Genomic DNA, 20620 nt, shown 5'->3' with positions numbered 1-20620 from the left:
TGGGTCCCCACCATTGATGGCCATTAGATAATGCCATCAATTTACCTATTAATTTACCCATGTAAATAATGGGCATTAACTCACACCAGCGTTAATGCCCATTAATAAAGGTCTGAAAGTAATGTCCATTATTAACCTCCAGTTAATGGCTATTAAATCACTGTTTTATTAATGGGTTGCCATTAATCTACCCATTAATACTGCATGTTTTAATGGCTTTTTAATGGGGTTTTAATGGTGATGTGGTCATGGGTTTTTAATGGGCAGTTAATGGTACACTGTTTGGTAGTGTTGGCTGGTAGTTATACAACATCCCCTATATACATAACCTGATACTGGCTAGACTGGTAGTCATACAACATCCTCTATATACACAACCTGATACTTGCTAGACTGGTAGTCATACAACATCCTTTATATACATAACCTGATACAGGCTAGACTGCTAGTCATACCACATCCTCTATATACATAACCTGATACTAGCTAGACTGGTAGTCATACCACATCCTTTATATACATAACCTGATACTGGCTAAACTGCTAGTCATACAACATCCTCTATATAAATAACCTGATACTGGCTAGACTGGTAGTCATACCACATCCTCTATATACATAACCTGACACTGGCTAGACTGGGAGTCATACCACATCCTCTATTTACATAACCTGATACTGGCTAGACTTGTAGTCATACAACATCCTCTTTATCATAACCTGACACTGGCTAGACTGGTAGTCATACCACATCCTCTATTTACATAACCTGATACTGGCTAGACTGGTTGTCATACAACATCCTCTATATACATAGCCTGGTACTGGCTAGACTGGTAGTCATACCACATCCTATATATACATAACCTGATACTGGCTAGACTGGTAGGCATACCACATCCTATATATACATAACCTGATACTGGCTAGACTGGGAGTCATACAACACCCTCTATAAACATAACCTGGAACAGGCTAGACTGGTAGTCATACCACATCCTATGTATACACAACCTGATACTGGCTAGACTGGTAGTCATACAACACCCTCTATAAACATAACCTGGAACAGGCTAGACTGGTAGTCATACCACATCCTCTATATACACAACCTGATACTGGCTAGACTGGTAGTCATACCACATCCTATATATACATAACCTGATACTGGCTTTACCGGTAGTCATACCACATCCTCTATATACAAAACCTGGAACAGGCTAGACTGGTAGTCATACCACATCCTCAAGATACATGACCTGATACTGGCTAGACTGGTAGTCATACAACATCCTCTATATACATGACCTGATACTGGCTAGACTGGTAGTTATACCACATCCTCTATATACAAAACCTGGAACAGGCTAGACTGGTAGTCATACCACATCCTCAAGATACATGACCTGATACTGGCTAGACTGGGAGTCATACAACATCCTCTATATTATACATAACCTGATACTGGCTTGACTGGTAGTCATACCACATCCTCTATTTACATAACCTGATACTGGCTAAACTGGTAGGCATACCACATCCTATATATACATAACCTGACACTGGCTAGACTGGCAGTCATACCACATCCTCTATATACATGACCTGACACTGGCGAGACTGGTAGTCATACCACATCCTCTATATATACAACCTGATACTGGCTAGACTGGTAGTCATACAACATCCCCTATATTATACATAACCTGATACTGGCTTGACTGGTAGTCATACAACATCCTCTATATATAAATAACCTGATACTGGCTTCACTGGTAGTCATACAACATCCTCTATATACAAAACCTAATACTGGCTAGACTGGTAGTCATACAACATCCTCTATATTATACATAACCTGATACTGGCTTGACTTGTAGTCATACCACATCCTCTATATACATAACCTGATACTGGCTTGACTGGTTGGCGTACCCCATCCTCTATATACACAACCTGATACTGGCTAGAATGGGAGTCATACAACATCCTCTATATATACATAACCTGATACTGGCTTCACTGGTAGTCATACAGCATCCTCTATATACATAACCTGATACTGGCTAGACTGGTAGTCATACAACATCCTCTATATTATACATAACCTGATACTGGCTTGACTGGTAGTCATACAACATCCTCTATATATACAACCTGATACTGGCTAGACTGGTAGTCATACCACATCCTCTATATACATGACCTGATACTGGCTAGACTGGTAGTCATACCACATCCTCTATATACATGACCTGATACTGGCTAGACTGGTAGTCATACCACATCCTCTATATACATAACCTGATACTGGCTAGACTGGTAGTCATACCACATCCTCTATATACATAACCTGATACTGGCTAGACTGGTAGTCATACCACATCCTCTATATACACAACCTGATACTGGCTAGACTGGTAGTCATACCACATCCTCTATATACACAACCTGATACTGGCTAGACTGGTAGTCATACCACATCCTCTATATACACAACCTGATACTGGCTAGACTGGTAGTCATACCACATCCTCTATATACACAACCTGATACTGGCTAGACTGGTAGTCATACCACATCCTCTATATACACAACCTGATACTGGCTAGACTGGTAGTCATACCACATCCTCTATATACACAACCTGATACTGGCTAGACTGGTAGTCATACCACATCCTCTATATACACAACCTGATACTGGCTAGACTGGTAGTCATACCACATCCTCTATATACACAACCTGATACTGGCTAGACTGGTAGTCATACCACATCCTCTATATACACAACCTGATACTGGCTAGACTGGTAGTCATACCACATCCTCTATATACACAACCTGATACTGGCTAGACTGGTAGTCATACCACATCCTCTATATACACAACCTGATACTGGCTAGACTGGTAGTCATACCACATCCTCTATATACACAACCTGATACTGGCTAGACTGGTAGTCATACCACATCCTCTATATACACAACCTGATACTGGCTAGACTGGTAGTCATACCACATCCTCTATATACACAACCTGATACTGGCTAGACTGGTAGTCATACCACATCCTCTATATACACAACCTGATACTGGCTAGACTGGTAGTCATACCACATCCTCTATATACACAACCTGATACTGGCTAGACTGGTAGTCATACCACATCCTCTATATACACAACCTGATACTGGCTAGACTGGTAGTCATACCACATCCTCTATATACACAACCTGATACTGGCTAGACTGGTAGTCATACCACATCCTCTATATACACAACCTGATACTGGCTAGACTGGTAGTCATACCACATCCTCTATATACACAACCTGATACTGGCTAGACTGGTAGTCATACCACATCCTCTATATACACAACCTGATACTGGCTAGACTGGTAGTCATACCACATCCTCTATATACACAACCTGATACTGGCTAGACTGGTAGTCATACCACATCCTCTATATACACAACCTGATACTGGCTAGACTGGTAGTCATACCACATCCTCTATATACACAACCTGATACTGGCTAGACTGGTAGTCATACCACATCCTCTATATACACAACCTGATACTGGCTAGACTGGTAGTCATACCACATCCTCTATATACACAACCTGATACTGGCTAGACTGGTAGTCATACCACATCCTCTATATACACAACCTGATACTGGCTAGACTGGTAGTCATACCACATCCTCTATATACACAACCTGATACTGGCTAGACTGGTAGTCATACCACATCCTCTATATACACAACCTGATACTGGCTAGACTGGTAGTCATACCACATCCTCTATATACACAACCTGATACTGGCTAGACTGGTAGTCATACCACATCCTCTATATACACAACCTGATACTGGCTAGACTGGTAGTCATACCACATCCTCTATATACACAACCTGATACTGGCTAGACTGGTAGTCATACCACATCCTCTATATACACAACCTGATACTGGCTAGACTGGTAGTCATACCACATCCTCTATATACACAACCTGATACTGGCTAGACTGGTAGTCATACCACATCCTCTATATACACAACCTGATACTGGCTAGACTGGTAGTCATACCACATCCTCTATATACACAACCTGATACTGGCTAGACTGGTAGTCATACCACATCCTCTATATACACAACCTGATACTGGCTAGACTGGTAGTCATACCACATCCTCTATATACACAACCTGATACTGGCTAGACTGGTAGTCATACCACATCCTCTATATACACAACCTGATACTGGCTAGACTGGTAGTCATACCACATCCTCTATATACACAACCTGATACTGGCTAGACTGGTAGTCATACCACATCCTCTATATACACAACCTGATACTGGCTAGACTGGTAGTCATACCACATCCTCTATATACACAACCTGATACTGGCTAGACTGGTAGTCATACCACATCCTCTATATACACAACCTGATACTGGCTAGACTGGTAGTCATACCACATCCTCTATATACACAACCTGATACTGGCTAGACTGGTAGTCATACCACATCCTCTATATACACAACCTGATACTGGCTAGACTGGTAGTCATACCACATCCTCTATATACACAACCTGATACTGGCTAGACTGGTAGTCATACCACATCCTCTATATACACAACCTGATACTGGCTAGACTGGTAGTCATACCACATCCTCTATATACACAACCTGATACTGGCTAGACTGGTAGTCATACAACATCCTCTATATACACAACCTGATACTGGCTAGACTGGTAGTCATACCACATCCTCTATATACACAACCTGATACTGGCTAGACTGGTAGTCATACCACATCCTCTATATACACAACCTGATACTGGCTAGACTGGTAGTCATACCACATCCTCTATATACACAACCTGATACTGGCTAGACTGGTAGTCATACCACATCCTCTATATACACAACCTGATACTGGCTAGACTGGTAGTCATACCACATCCTCTATATACACAACCTGATACTGGCTAGACTGGTAGTCATACCACATCCTCTATATACACAACCTGATACTGGCTAGACTGGTAGTCATACCACATCCTCTATATACACAACCTGATACTGGCTAGACTGGTAGTCATACCACATCCTCTATATACACAACCTGATACTGGCTAGACTGGTAGTCATACCACATCCTCTATATACACAACCTGATACTGGCTAGACTGGTAGTCATACCACATCCTCTATATACACAACCTGATACTGGCTAGACTGGTAGTCATACCACATCCTCTATATACACAACCTGATACTGGCTAGACTGGTAGTCATACCACATCCTCTATATACACAACCTGATACTGGCTAGACTGGTAGTCATACCACATCCTCTATATACATAACCTGATACTGACTTGACTGGTAGTCATACAACTTTTGTTGTGTAGACACAGATTTGTAAATGGCCAAAAATGTAGTCTCAAACCAATTTTTTTTTTTTAACTGAATCCCACATAGTCCACTTCATCCAATTTTAGTGCTGATTTTGTTTTTAAGTTTTGATACATGTAATATTACAGGAGTTATTCATTGTACAAAAATATCACCAATGCTCACTGTACGCTACTGTACACTAGTACTGCTACCTTTGATTTGAAAAAGAGTGTGTATTATGTAAAGGCTGCATAGCTATTCAAAAGAAGTAGTCACATGTAAGTGAAAAATAAAATGGCTATAATAACAGAATGGATATTTCTGGCAGATGTTAGGTGAGACAAGGGATTTACATATATATAATACATATATATATAAGGTAATTTTAGGAGGCAGGTTGTCACACAAGAAGGGTCTTAAAAAAAGTAAATTGTTGTATAGTTGTGTTTTTCATACAAATGGGATGGGCTTAAATGTAGGATGGTCATATAAGGCAGGTTTTCAAACAAATGAAGCACTTGCTGTAGGCGAGTTCCATATATTACAGAACCAGGAAGCCAAGCTATGTGGATCAGATGGTAAAACTTACAGAAACGAGTGTGAACTTATGTTGGAATCGTGTAGACTGCAGCAAAACATTATAGTGGCTTCTATAGGCGAGTGTGGTAAGTAATAAAGACCTCTATAAGGGAAAGTGGTAAGTAATTCTGGCCTCAATAGAGGAGTGTAGTAAGTAATTGTGGCCTCCATAGAGGAATGTGGTATTTATTGTGGCCTCCATAGAGGAGTGGGTATTTATTGTGGCCTCCATAGAGGAGTGTGGTATTAATGCTGACCTCCATAGAGGAGTGTGGTATTAATGCTAACCTCCATAGAGGAGTGTGGTATTTATTGTGGCCTGCATAGAGGAGTGTGGTATTTATTGTGGCCTGCATAGAGGAGTGTGGTATTAATGCTGACCTCCATAAAGGAGTGTGGTATTTATTGTGGCCTCCATAGAGGAGTGTGGTATTTATTGTGGGCTCCATAGAGGAGCGTGATATTAATGCTGACCTCCATAGAGGAGTGTGGTATTAATGCTGACCTCCATAGAGGAGTGTGGTATTTATGCTGACCTCCATAGAGGAGTTTGGTATTAATGCTGGCCTCCATAGAGGAGTGAGGTATTTATTGTTGCCTCGATAGTGGAGCGTGATATTAATGCTGACCTCCATAGAGGAGTGTGGTTTGTATTGTGGCCTCCATAGAGGAGTTTGGTATTAATGCTGACCTCCATAGAGGAGTGTGGTATTAATGCTGACCTCCATAGAGGAGTGTGGTATTTATTGTGGCCTCCATAGAGGAGTGTGGTAAGTAATTGTGGCCTCCATAGAGGAGTTTGGTATGTATTGTGGCCTCCATAGAGGAGTGTGGTAAGAAATTGTGGCCTCCATAGAGGAGTTTGGTATGTATTGTGGCCTCCATAGAGGAGTGTGGTAAGAAATTGTGGCCTCCATAGAGGAGTTTGGTATGTATTGTGGCCTCCATAGAGGAGTGTGGTAAGTAATTGTGGCCTCCATAGAGGAGTTTGGTATGTATTGTGGCCTCCATAGAGGAGTGTGGTAAGTAATTGTGGCCTCCATAGAGGAGTGTGGTATTTATTGTGGCCTCCATAGAGGAGTTTGGTATTAATGCTGACCTCCATAGAGAGTTGTGGGATTTATTGTGGCCTCCATAGTGGAGGGGGATATTAATGCTGACCTCCATAGAGGAGGGTGGTAAGTAATTGTGGCCTCCATAGAGGAGTGTGGTATTAATGCTGACCTCCATAGAGGAGTGTGGGATTTATTGTGGCCTCCATAGTGGAGGGTGATATTAATGCTGACCTCCATAGAGGCGTGTGGTAAGTAATTGTGGCCTCCATAGAGGAGTTTAGAATTTATTGTGGCCTCCATAGAGGAGTGTGGTATTAATGCTGACCTCCATAGAGAGTTGTGGTATTTATTGTGGCCTCCATAGTGGAGCGTGATATTAATGCTGACCTCCATAGAGGAGTGTGGTATTTATTGTGGCCTCCATAGAGGAGTGTTGTATTTATTGTGGCCTCCATAGAGGAGTGTGGTATTTTTTGTGGCCTCCATAGAGGAGTGTGGTATTAATGCTGACCTCCATAGCAGAGTGTGGTATTAATGCTGACCTCCATAGAGGAGTGTGGTAAGTAATTGTGGCCTCCATAGAGGAGTGTGGTATTAATGCTGACCTCCATAGAGGCGTGTGGTATTAATGCTGACCTCCATAGAGGAGCGTGGTAAGTAATTGTGGCCTCCATAGAGGAGTGTGGTATTAATGCTGACCTCCATAGAGGAGTATAGTAAGCAATTGTGGCCTCCATATAACAGTGTGGTAAGGAGTTGTGGTCCCCACAATAGAGCGTGGTAAGTAATAAAGGCCTCTATAAGTGAATGTGGTAAGTAGTTGTGGCCTCCATAGAGGATTTTTGTAAGAAATAATGATCTCCATAGTGGAGTATTGTTTTGTTTGTTGCCTCCATAGAGGTGTGTGGTAGGTCATTGTGGCCTCAATAAAAGGGATGTGGTAACCAATATTGACATCCATAGAGGAGTGTAGTAAGCAAATGTGTCCTTCATACAGGAGTGTGGTAAGTAATTGTAGCCTCCCTAATGGAGCTATTTGTGGTAAGTAATAAAGGTCCATATATGTGAGCATGGTAAGTAATTGTGGCATCAATAGAGGAGTGTAGTAAGTAATTGTGGCATACATAGTGTAGTGTGGTTAGTAATTGTGGCCTCCATAGAGGTAATATGGTAAGTGATTGTGGCGTCAATAGAGGGAATATGGTAAGTAATTGTGGCCTCCATAGTGGTAACATGGTAAGCGATTGGGGCATCAATAGAGGTAATATGGTAAGTAATTGTGGCCTCCATAGTGGTAACATGGTAAGCGATTGTGGCATCAATAGAGGTAATATGGTAAGTAATTGTGGCCACCATAGTGGAGTGTGGTAAGTGATTGTGGCGTCAATAGAGGTAATATGGGAAGTAATTGTGGCCTCCATAGTGGTAACATGGTAAGCGATTGTGGCATCAATAGAGCTAATATGGTAAGTAATTGTGGCCACCATAGTGGAATGTGGTAAGTGATTGTGGCGTCAATAGAGGTAATCTGGTAAGTAATTGTGGCCTCCATAGAGGTAATATGGTAAGTGATTGTGGTGTCAATAGAGGTAATATGGTAAATAATTGTGGCCTCCATAGTGGAGTGTGGTAAGTGATTGTGGCGTCAATAGAGGTAATATGGTAAGTGATTTTGGCCTCCATAGTGGAGTGTGGTAAGTGATTGTGGCGTCAATAGAGGTAATATGGTAAGTAATTGTGGCCTCCATACTGAAAGGTCTTTGATTGTATTTCATGAGGGAAAATGGACATGGACAATTAAAATATTTAGAACATTTTTTAGGCAATATTGATTGTCTACAATCATGAACATTAAACTAAAATTGTCTATAACAAATTGGATTGTTCTTTAGCTCACCTGCTTAAAGGGCAAGTGAGCTTATCCCATGGTGCAGTATATGTCATTCATCCATCAACTTTTCTTTTAAAATGCAACTTGTCCTGAATAACTAATTCCCCCCCCCCCCCCCCTGCTCGGGTCTAGCCCTACCCCTAGGGACTTAACCTGCTCGGGTTAAGCCCTACCCTTAGGGCCTTAATCTGCTCGGGTCTAGCCCTACCCCTAGGGACTTAATCTGCTCGGGTTAAGCCCTACCCTTAGGGACTTAATCTGCTCGGGTCTAGCCCTACCCCTAGGAACTTAATCTGCTCGGGTCTAGCCCTACCCCTAGGGACTTAATCTGCTCTGGTCTAGCCATACCCCTAGGGACATATATCTGCTCGGTTCTAGCCCTACCTCTAGGGACTTAAATCTGCCCGGGTCTAGCCCTACCCCTAGGGACTTAATCTGCTCTGGTCTAGCCATACCCCTAGGGACTTATATCTGCTTGGTTCTAGCCCTACCTCTAGGGACTTATATCTGCTCGGTTCTAGCCCTACCCCTAGGGACTTAATCTGCTCGGGTCTAGTCCTACCCCTAGGGACTTAATCTGCTCGAGTCTAGCCCTACCCCTAGGGACTAAATTTGCTCGGGTCTAGCCCTACCCCTAGGGACTAAATCTGCGCGGGTCTAGCCCTACCCCTAGGGACTAAATCTGCTCGGGTCTAGCCCTACCCCTAGGGTCTAAATCTGCTCGGGTCTAGCCCTACCCCTAGGGACTTAATCTGCTCGGGTCTGGCCCTACCCCTCGGGGCTTAATCTGCTCAGGTCTAGCCCTACCCCTAGAGGCTTAATCTGCTCGGGTCTAGCCCTACCCCTAGGGACTTAAATCTGCTCGGGTCTAGCACTACCCCTAGAGACTTAATCTGCTCGGGTCTAGCCCTACCCCTAGGGACTTAATCTGCTCGGGTCTAGCCCTACCCCTAGGGACTTAAATCTGCTCGGGTCTAGCCCTACCCCTAGGGTCTAAATCTGCTCGGGTCTAGCCCTACCTCTAGGGACTTATATCTGCTTGGTTCTAGCCCTACCTCTAGGGACTTAAATCTGCTCGGTTCTAGCCCTACCTCTAGGGACTTAAATCTGCTCAGGTCTAGCCCTACCCCTAGGGACTTAATCTGCTCTGGTCTAGCCCTACCCCTAGGGACTAAATCTGCTCGGGTCTAGCCCTACCCCTAGGGACTTAAATCTGCTCGGGTCTAGCCCTACCCCTAGGGTCTAAATCTGCTCGGGTCTAGCCCTACCTCTAGGGACTTATATCTGCTTGGTTCTAGCCCTACCTCTACGGACTTAAATCTGCTCAGGTCTAGCCCTACCCCTAGGGACTTAATCTGCTCTGGTCTAGCCTTACCCCTAGGGACTTAAATCTGCTCGGGTCTAGCCCTACCTCTAGGGACTTATATCTGCTCGGTTCTAGCCCTACCTCTAGGGACTTATATCTGCTTGGTTCTAGCCCTACCTCTAGGGACTTAAATCTGCTCAGGTCTAGCCCTACCTCTTGGGACTTAAATCTGTTCAGGTCTAGTCCTAACCCTAGGGACTTAAATCTGCTCGGGTCTATCCCTACCTCTAGGGACTTATATCTGCTCTGGTCTAGCCCTACCTCTAGGGACTTATATCTGCTTGGTTCTAGCCCTACCTCTAGGGACTTAAATCTGCTCGGGTCTAGCCCTACCCCTAGGGACTTAAATCTGCTCGGGTCTAGCCCTACCTCTAGGGACTTAAATCTGCTCGGGTCTAGCCCTACCCCTAGGGACTTAAATCTGCTCGGGTCTAGTCCTACCTCTAGAGATTTAAATCTGCTCAGGTTTAGTCCTACCCCTAGGGACTTAAATCCTAAGCTGTAACTTTTAAACAGTTTAGATTCCAATCCCATAACTATATACATATTTGATAGGCATAAAGAGATAAACACAGTCATATTTAATAATTGACCCTGGGGTCTGGTTCCACCTCTAGATTTAGGGACTTAATTATTGGGTCATAACTTTGAGACAGTAGAGATCCCGACCCCATATAACCATGTATACCATTGCTGGGCATCAAGAGTCCAACACAACTATGATATTAGTACTGACTATTGTGGGTCCTAGGGACTTCATTCCTGGGCCAAAACTTTGAATGTGTTGAGATCCTGAACCCATAGCCATATACATGTATACCATTGAAGGGCATAAGATCCAGATGAGTGATTCAGGCCCTTTATGCCACTTTTGTTTATGTCTATTGTATTTAGACTTCCTTTATGTAATTTTCAGAACTATGCAAGGGGACAACGTGTAATTTTGGTGCAAGGTGTGAAAATGGGACCTGTGTTTGCCCGCTTACATGTCCTCGCACTCTAGAGCCTGTGTGTGCCAGTGACCGAAAAACTTACGAGAACGAATGTAAAATGAAGCGTGCAGCCTGTGTGCGTAATGAGGATTTGTATGTGGTGGACACACGGCCATGTGATATGGACATCAACTCCTCAGGAGGTTTGTAAAATGTCTGGGTCTCAACTTGAAGTTCATTTATTCTAAGATTTAACAGGTATATGATTTTTTTTTTAAATACAAAATGTAATGCTTATATTTACCACTATATCTAGATAATAATAATAATTTCCCCCATATCTAAATTGTACTCTTTTACCAACATACTTTAGATGATACTATAAAATCAAATATAAATACAGTTATGTTTCACTACCTCATATTAACAATATTGTTTTACCAGATATATAAATAGGAATGACTATCACCATACATAGTTTTGTTTAACCACCATACAGAAGTAGTTATATATTTAACAACTCATTACAACCATTTATCTAAAGAAATGTTTATCACCCTAGATAGTTTTGCCTGCTATATTTTAACAATAATGTTTTTGCCACTGTTTATAAAAAAGGGATTTTTACCACCATATATAAATGATAGTTTGACCTGCTGCATATAAAGAGTTATATTTTACCATTTTTTATATAAAAGGGATATTTACCACCATATATAAATGGTAGTTTGACATGATGTATATAAAGAGTTATATTTTACAACTTTTTGATAAAAAAGGGATATTTAACACCATATCTAAATGATAGTTTGACCTGCTGCATATAAAAAGTTATATTTTACCATTTTTGTGTCGCCTGCGAAAAGCTGGTGACACATAGGTATTGCTATGTCGGCGTCGTCGTCCAAACAGAGGTTTTCGTGCGATAACTTGAGTTTCCTTGGGCCAATCAAACTCAAACTTCATGCAGTGCTCCCTTACCAAAAGTGCTTGCTTGGGATTGCTTTTCATGTCCGAAGGTCAAAGGTCAAGGTCACTGTTACTATAAATAGAAAATCTGTTTTCGTTAGATAACCTGAGTTTCCTTGGGCCGATCAAACTCAAACTTCATGCAGTGCTTCCTTACCAAAAGTGCTTGCTTGGGATTGCTTTTCAGGTCCGAAGGTCAAAGGTCAAGGTCACTGTTACTATAAATAGAAAATCTGTTTTCGTGCGATAACTTGAGTTTCCTTGGGCCGATCAAACTCAAACTTCATGCAGTGCTAAGCACAATCTCCCAGCTTCCTGCGCAGGCGACACATCGATCCACTTCCGTGGAATTCTTGTTTATATAAAAGGGATATTTACCACCATATATAAATGGTAGTTTGACATGCTGTATATAAAGAGTTATATTTTACAACTTTTTGATATAAAAGGGATATTTAACACAATATATAAATGATAGTTTGACCTGCTGTATATAAAGAGTAATATTTTACCACTGTTTATAAAAAAGGGATTTTTACCACCATATATAAATGATAGTTTGACCTGCTGCATATAAAGAGTTAGATTTTACCATTTTTTATATTAAAGGGATATTTACCACCATATATAAATGATAGTTTGACATGTTGTATATAAAGAGTTATATTTTACTACTTTTTGATATAAAAGGGATATTTAACACAATATATAAATTATAGTTTGACCTGCTGTATTAGGAGTAATATTTTTGCCACTTTATAAAAAAGTGGATTTTTTACCAGCGTATATAAATGATAGTTTGACCTGCTGTATATAAGGAGTAATATTTTACCACTGTTTATAAAAAGGGATATTTACCACCATATATAAATGATAGTTTGACATGTTGTATATAAAGAGTTATATTTTACTACTTTTTGATATAAAAGGGATATTTAACACAATATATAAATTATAGTTTGACCTGCTGTATTAGGAGTAATATTTTTGCCACTTTATAAAAAAGTGGATTTTTTACCAGCGTATATAAATGGTAGTTTGACCAGCTGTATATAAGGAGTAATATTTTGCCACTGTTTATAAAAAAAGGGATTTTTACCACAATATATAAAAGGGATCTTTAACAGCATAGAAAATGGTATGTTTTGGCTTTTAATAAATCAAAGGAAAGACTAGCACAATATACATTATTTGTATAAAATATTCCAAAATTTCTTTTCGCATATTTTTAATTGCTTAAAATATTAAAGTGACTACATGATAGTTTTTGGGATAAAACCGAGGAAAACCTGAGGAAGTCGATTGAATAGTTGAAGTAAATGTATGTGCATGCATGCTACTCCACTCAATGTGTCCCGGTAGTTACAGCATGCTTTCTTTCATTAATGCTCTTCTTTTTATTCCTTGAAATAATTCCTTCTTTTTTTACCACACCCATCAGATTGGGGATCCAGAAAGATGATACTTCACATCAAATATTGTATACAAACAATTCATACATACTATATATAACATACACACCATACACATCATAAACATGATTAGTTTAAACAATATTTTATTTACAAATATGCAGTATATAATATAAAATAATACAGAATGTAATGTAAGCCTGATCTTCCAAGCATATACATCATTACACACATACACATATACACCATACACACCTTACACAACATATACACAAAACACACCTTGCACAACATATACACAAAACACACTTTACACATTATATACACCATACACACCTTACACAACATATACAGCATACACACCTTACACAACATATACACAAAACACACTTTACACATTATATACACCATACACACCTTACACAACATATACAGCATACACACCTTATACAACATATACACCATACACACCTTATACAACATATACACAATACACACCTTACACAACATATACACAATACACACCTTACACAACATATACATAATACACACCTTACACAACATATACACCATACACACCTTACACAACATATACACAATACACACCTTACACAACATATACACCATACACACCTTACACAACATATACACAATACACACCTTACACAACATATACACCATACACACCTTACACAACATATACACCATACACACCTTACACAACATATACACCATACACACCTTACACAACATATACACCATACACACTTTACACAACATATACACCATACACACCTTACACAACATATACACCATACACACTTTACACAACATATACACCATACACACCTTACACAACATATACACCATACACACCTTACACAACATATACACCATACACACCTTACACAACATATACACCATACACACCTTACACAACATATACACCATACACACCTTACACAACATATACACCATACACACCTTACACAACATATACACCATACACACCTTACACAACATATACACCATACACACCTTACACAACATATACACCATACACACCTTACACAACATATACACCATACACACCTTACACAACATATACACCATACACACCTTACACAACATATACACCATACACACCTTACACAACATATACACCATACACACCTTACACAACATATACACCATACACACCTTACACAACATATACACCATACACACCTTACACAACATATACACCATACACACCTTACACAACATATACACCATACACACCTTACACAACATATACACCATACACACCTTACACAACATATACACCATACACACCTTACACAACATATACACCATACACACCTTACACAACATATACACCATACACACCTTACACAACATATACACCATACACACCTTACACAACATATACACCATACACACCTTACACAACATATACACCATACACACCTTACACAACATATACACCATACACACCTTACACAACATATACACCATACACACCTTACACAACATATACACCATACACACCTTACACAACATATACACCATACACACCTTACACAACATATACACCATACACACCTTACACAACATATACACCATACACACCTTACACAACATATACACCATACACACCTTACACAACATATACACCATACACACCTTACACAACATATACACCATACACACCTTACACAACATATACACCATACACACCTTACACAACATATACACCATACACACCTTACACAACATATACACCATACACACCTTACACAACATATACACCATACACACCTTACACAACATATACACCATACACACCTTACACAACATATACACCATACACACCTTACACAACATATACACCATACACACCTTACACAACATATACACCATACACACCTTACACAACATATACACCATACACACCTTACACAACATATACACCATACACACCTTACACAACATATACACCATACACACCTTACACAACATATACACCATACACACCTTACACAACATATACACCATACACACCTTACACAACATATACACCATACACACCTTACACAACATATACACCATACACACCTTACACAACATATACACCATACACACCTTACACAACATATACACCATACACACCTTACACAACATATACACCATACACACCTTACACAACATATACACCATACACACCTTACACAACATATACACCATACACACCTTACACAACATATACACCATACACACCTTACACAACATATACACCATACACACCTTACACAACATATACACCATACACACCTTACACAACATATACACCATACACACCTTACACAACATATACACCATACACACCTTACACAACATATACACCATACACACCTTACACAACATATACACCATACACACCTTACACAACATATACACCATACACACCTTACACAACATATACACCATACACACCTTACACAACATATACACCATACACACCTTACACAACATATACACCATACACACCTTACACAACATATACACCATACACACCTTACACAACATATACACCATACACACCTTACACAACATATACACCATACACACCTTACACAACATATACACCATACACACCTTACACAACATATACACCATACACACCTTACACAACATATACACAATACACACCTTACACAACATATACACCATACACACCTTACACAAAATATACACCATACACACTTTACACAACATATACATCATACACACCTTACACAACATATACACAATACACACCTTACACAACATATACACCATAAACACCTTACACAAAATATACACCATAAACACCTTACACAACATATACACCATACTCACTTTACACAACATATACACAATACACACCTTACACAACATATACACCATACACACCTTACACATTATATACATCATACTCACTTTACACAACATATACACCATAAACACCTTACACAACATATACACCATACACACCTTACACAACATATACACAATACACACTTTACACAACATGTACACAATACACACCTTACACAACATATACACAATACACACCTTACACAACATATACCCCATACACACCTTCCACATTATATACATCATACTCACTTTACACAACATATACACCATACACACCTTACACACCATATACACCATACACACTTTACACAACATATGCACAATACACACCTTACACAACATATACACCATACACACCTTACAAAACATATACACAAAACACACCTTACACAACATATACACAATACACACCTTACACAACATATACACAATACACACCTCACACAACATACACACAACCCTGAATCCAGACTCCATTCAATCACACAACTTTTCATCTTGCCTCCAAACAATCACACAACTTTGTATCAAGCCTCCTTACAACCACAGAACCTTGTATCCTGTCTCCTTACAATCACACAACCTTGTATCCAGCCTCCATACAATCACACAACCCTGTATCCAGCCTCACTACAATCACACAACCCTGTATCAAACCTACATACAATCACGACCGTGTATACAGCCTCCTTACAATCACACAACCTTGTATCAATCCTCCTTACAATCACACAACATTATATCCTGCCTCCATACAATCACACAACATTATATCCTGCCTCCATACAATCACACAACCTTATATCCTGCCTCCTTACAATCACACAACCTTGTAGCAAGCTTCCATACAATCACACAACCCTGTATCCAGCCTCCATACAATCACACAACCTTATATCCTTCCTCCATACAATCACACAACCTTATATCCTGCCTCCATACAATCACACAACCTTGTATCCTGCCTCCATACAATTACACAACCTTGTATCATGCCTCCATACAATCACACAACCTTGTATCCAGCCTCCATACAATCACACAACCTTGTATCCAGCCTCCATACATTCACACAACCCTGTATCCAGCCTCCATTCAATCACACAACCTTTTATCCAGCCTCCATACAATCACAAAACGTTCCAGCCTCCATACAATCACATCCTATATCCAGCTTTCTTACAATCACAAAACCCTGCATTTGTCTCCATACTATTACATAGCCCTATATTCTGCCTCCATACAATCACACAAACCTGTATCAAGCTTAAATACAATCACACAACGTTCCAACCTCCTTACAATCACACAACCCTGTATCCAGCCTCCATACAATCACACAACATTGTATCCAGCCTCCTTACAATCACACAACCTGATATCAAGCCTCTATACAATCACACAACCTTGTATCCAGCCTCCATACAATTACACCTTGTATCCAGCCTCCATACAATTACACCTTGTATCCAGTCCCCCTTACAATAACATTACCTAGTTTCCATCCTACATACATGTACATAGAAGTTACGCATTTCTTCTTGAATTGATAAGCATTGGAACAAAAATGTGTCTGGTCATATTTTTAGTATAAACACTTTATTTCCCTGATGTTGATAAACAATTAAGTACACAGGTTTTTTTACAGAGAAAAGTTTATGCACCTTCCTCTTTAAATTACCTTTACCATCGCTGTATGAAATATTCGTACGAGAGAACAAACTTGAAAACTTAATTCCTGCTTATTGTTCCTCAGTCAGTCCTGTTCTGTAACGTTTATACATAAATGTCATATGCTGTTCAACTAGTCCTTTAGAAGCATTTCTAATAGAAATGCACATAAAATCACCAAACCAAATTTTGAGAAATTCATATTTACAATAATTAGGATGTAATTGTTCATGCCAAATGATAGGGAGAAAAGTAATTATCCAACATTAAAAAAATGTGATCAAATATACACATTCCTGACATGTTTTGTCAAAGTTAAGCAATTTTCCTTGAGTGTGTGTCTCAAGTGTTCCCTTGGTGACCTATACACTTTATTTGGAGTCTTGCATGAAAACAAACAATAGCATGGTGCTTTTAATTTATCTCAAATGTTTGCTGACATAATGAAAAGAATATTTTCATCCCAAAAGTCTTTTCACAGGTTTCAATGGATTAATCCAGATATGTTCTGAAAAATGTCATTACTCTACCAGTTGTTTAAACAGTTTATCACAACTACGGAAACAAATAGACAAATGTATTAAGGATAGGTTATTTTTGCACTAAAAAGATTTTGATTTTGATTCCACCATGCTGGAATATTTCTATAGATTTATGGAACAAACAAGGCTCACATCTCTATACACTACACATATACATATACACTAAACATCTCTATACACTACACATATATATGGGTCAAAGAAGTAATATAGACGGTAAAATCCCTATACACTACCCATCTCTATACACTACCCATCTCTATACACTACCCATCTCTATACACTACACATCTCTATACACTACCCATCTCTATACACTAAACATCTCTATACATTACCCATCTCTATACACTACCCATCTCTATACACTACCCATCACTATACACTGCCCATCTATATACACTGCCCATCTCTATGCACTACCCATCTCTATGCACTAACCAGCACTAGACACTACGCATCTGTATACACTAACCATCACTATACACTACACATCTATATATCACTACACATCTATATATCACTACACATCTATATACACTACCGATCTCTATACACTAACAATCACTATACACTACACATCTATATATCACTACACATCTATATTTATTACACATATCTATACTCTACACATGACTATACACTACACATATATATGGGTCAAAGAAGAAATATAGACGGTAAATCCCTATACACTACCCATCCCTATACACTAACCATCACTATACACTACCCATCTCTATACACTACACATCTATATTCATTACACATATCTATACTCTACACATGTCTATACACTACACATCTCTATACACTACACACATATATATACACTACACATCTATATACACTACACACCTCTATACACTACACATTGCTATACACTACACTTATCTATACATTACACATCTCTATACACTATACATCACTATACACTACATATCTCTAAACATTTCACATATATATACCCTACACATCTTTATCAGCGACACATATATATACACACTACACATATCTAAACACTACACATCTTTATTAACTACACATCTATTTACACTATGCATCGCTATACACTATAAATTTATATACACTACACATCACTATACACTACACATCTATATACACTACACATCTATATACACTACACATCTATATATACATTACACATCTATATACACACTACACATATCTAAACACTACACATCCTTATTAACTAAACATCTTTATACACAACCCATCGCTATACACTACACATTTCTATACAATACACAGATATATAAACATAACACATCTATATGCACACTACAAATCTATATACACACTACACATCTATATACACAATACTCATATATATTCATACTACACATCTCTTTACATACTACACATCAGTATACACTACACATATATATACACACTACACATTTATATACAAACTACACATCTATATACACACTACACATCTTTATACACACTACACATCTCTTTATCACTACACATCTATATACACACTACACATTTATATACACACTACACATCTATATATACAATACACATCTATATACACACTACACATGTATATACACACTACACATCTATATACACACTACACATCTATATACACACTACACATCTATATACACACTTCACATCTATATACACACTACACATCTATATATACACTACACATCTATATACACCCTACACATAAATATACACACTACACATCTATCTACACTACACATCTCTGTGCACTACACATCTCTTTATCACTGCACATCTATATATACACTACACATCTATATACACACTACACATCTATATACACACTACACATCTATATACACACTACACATCTATATA

General features: G+C 39.0%; 1 protein-coding gene across 1 annotated transcript in view; it reads left to right on the top strand.

The window, feature by feature from the left end:
* Positions 1-20620, top strand: part of LOC110457296 (agrin-like) — a 131120-nt gene that overhangs the window by 23845 nt on the left and 86655 nt on the right. Inside the window, exons 7-8 of the mRNA XM_021508504.1 lie at positions 5969-6086; positions 11229-11447. Coding sequence (XP_021364179.1) covers positions 5969-6086; positions 11229-11447 — 337 coding nt within the window. The remainder of the gene's footprint in view (positions 1-5968; positions 6087-11228; positions 11448-20620) is intronic.

Source organism: Mizuhopecten yessoensis, unplaced genomic scaffold (genome assembly GCF_002113885.1).
Source record: "Mizuhopecten yessoensis strain PY_sf001 unplaced genomic scaffold, ASM211388v2 scaffold1127, whole genome shotgun sequence".
Classification (NCBI taxonomy): domain Eukaryota; kingdom Metazoa; phylum Mollusca; class Bivalvia; order Pectinida; family Pectinidae; genus Mizuhopecten; species Mizuhopecten yessoensis.
The sequence above is the reverse complement of the archived record's forward strand: the minus strand, read 5'-3'. Positions and strand labels throughout refer to the sequence as shown.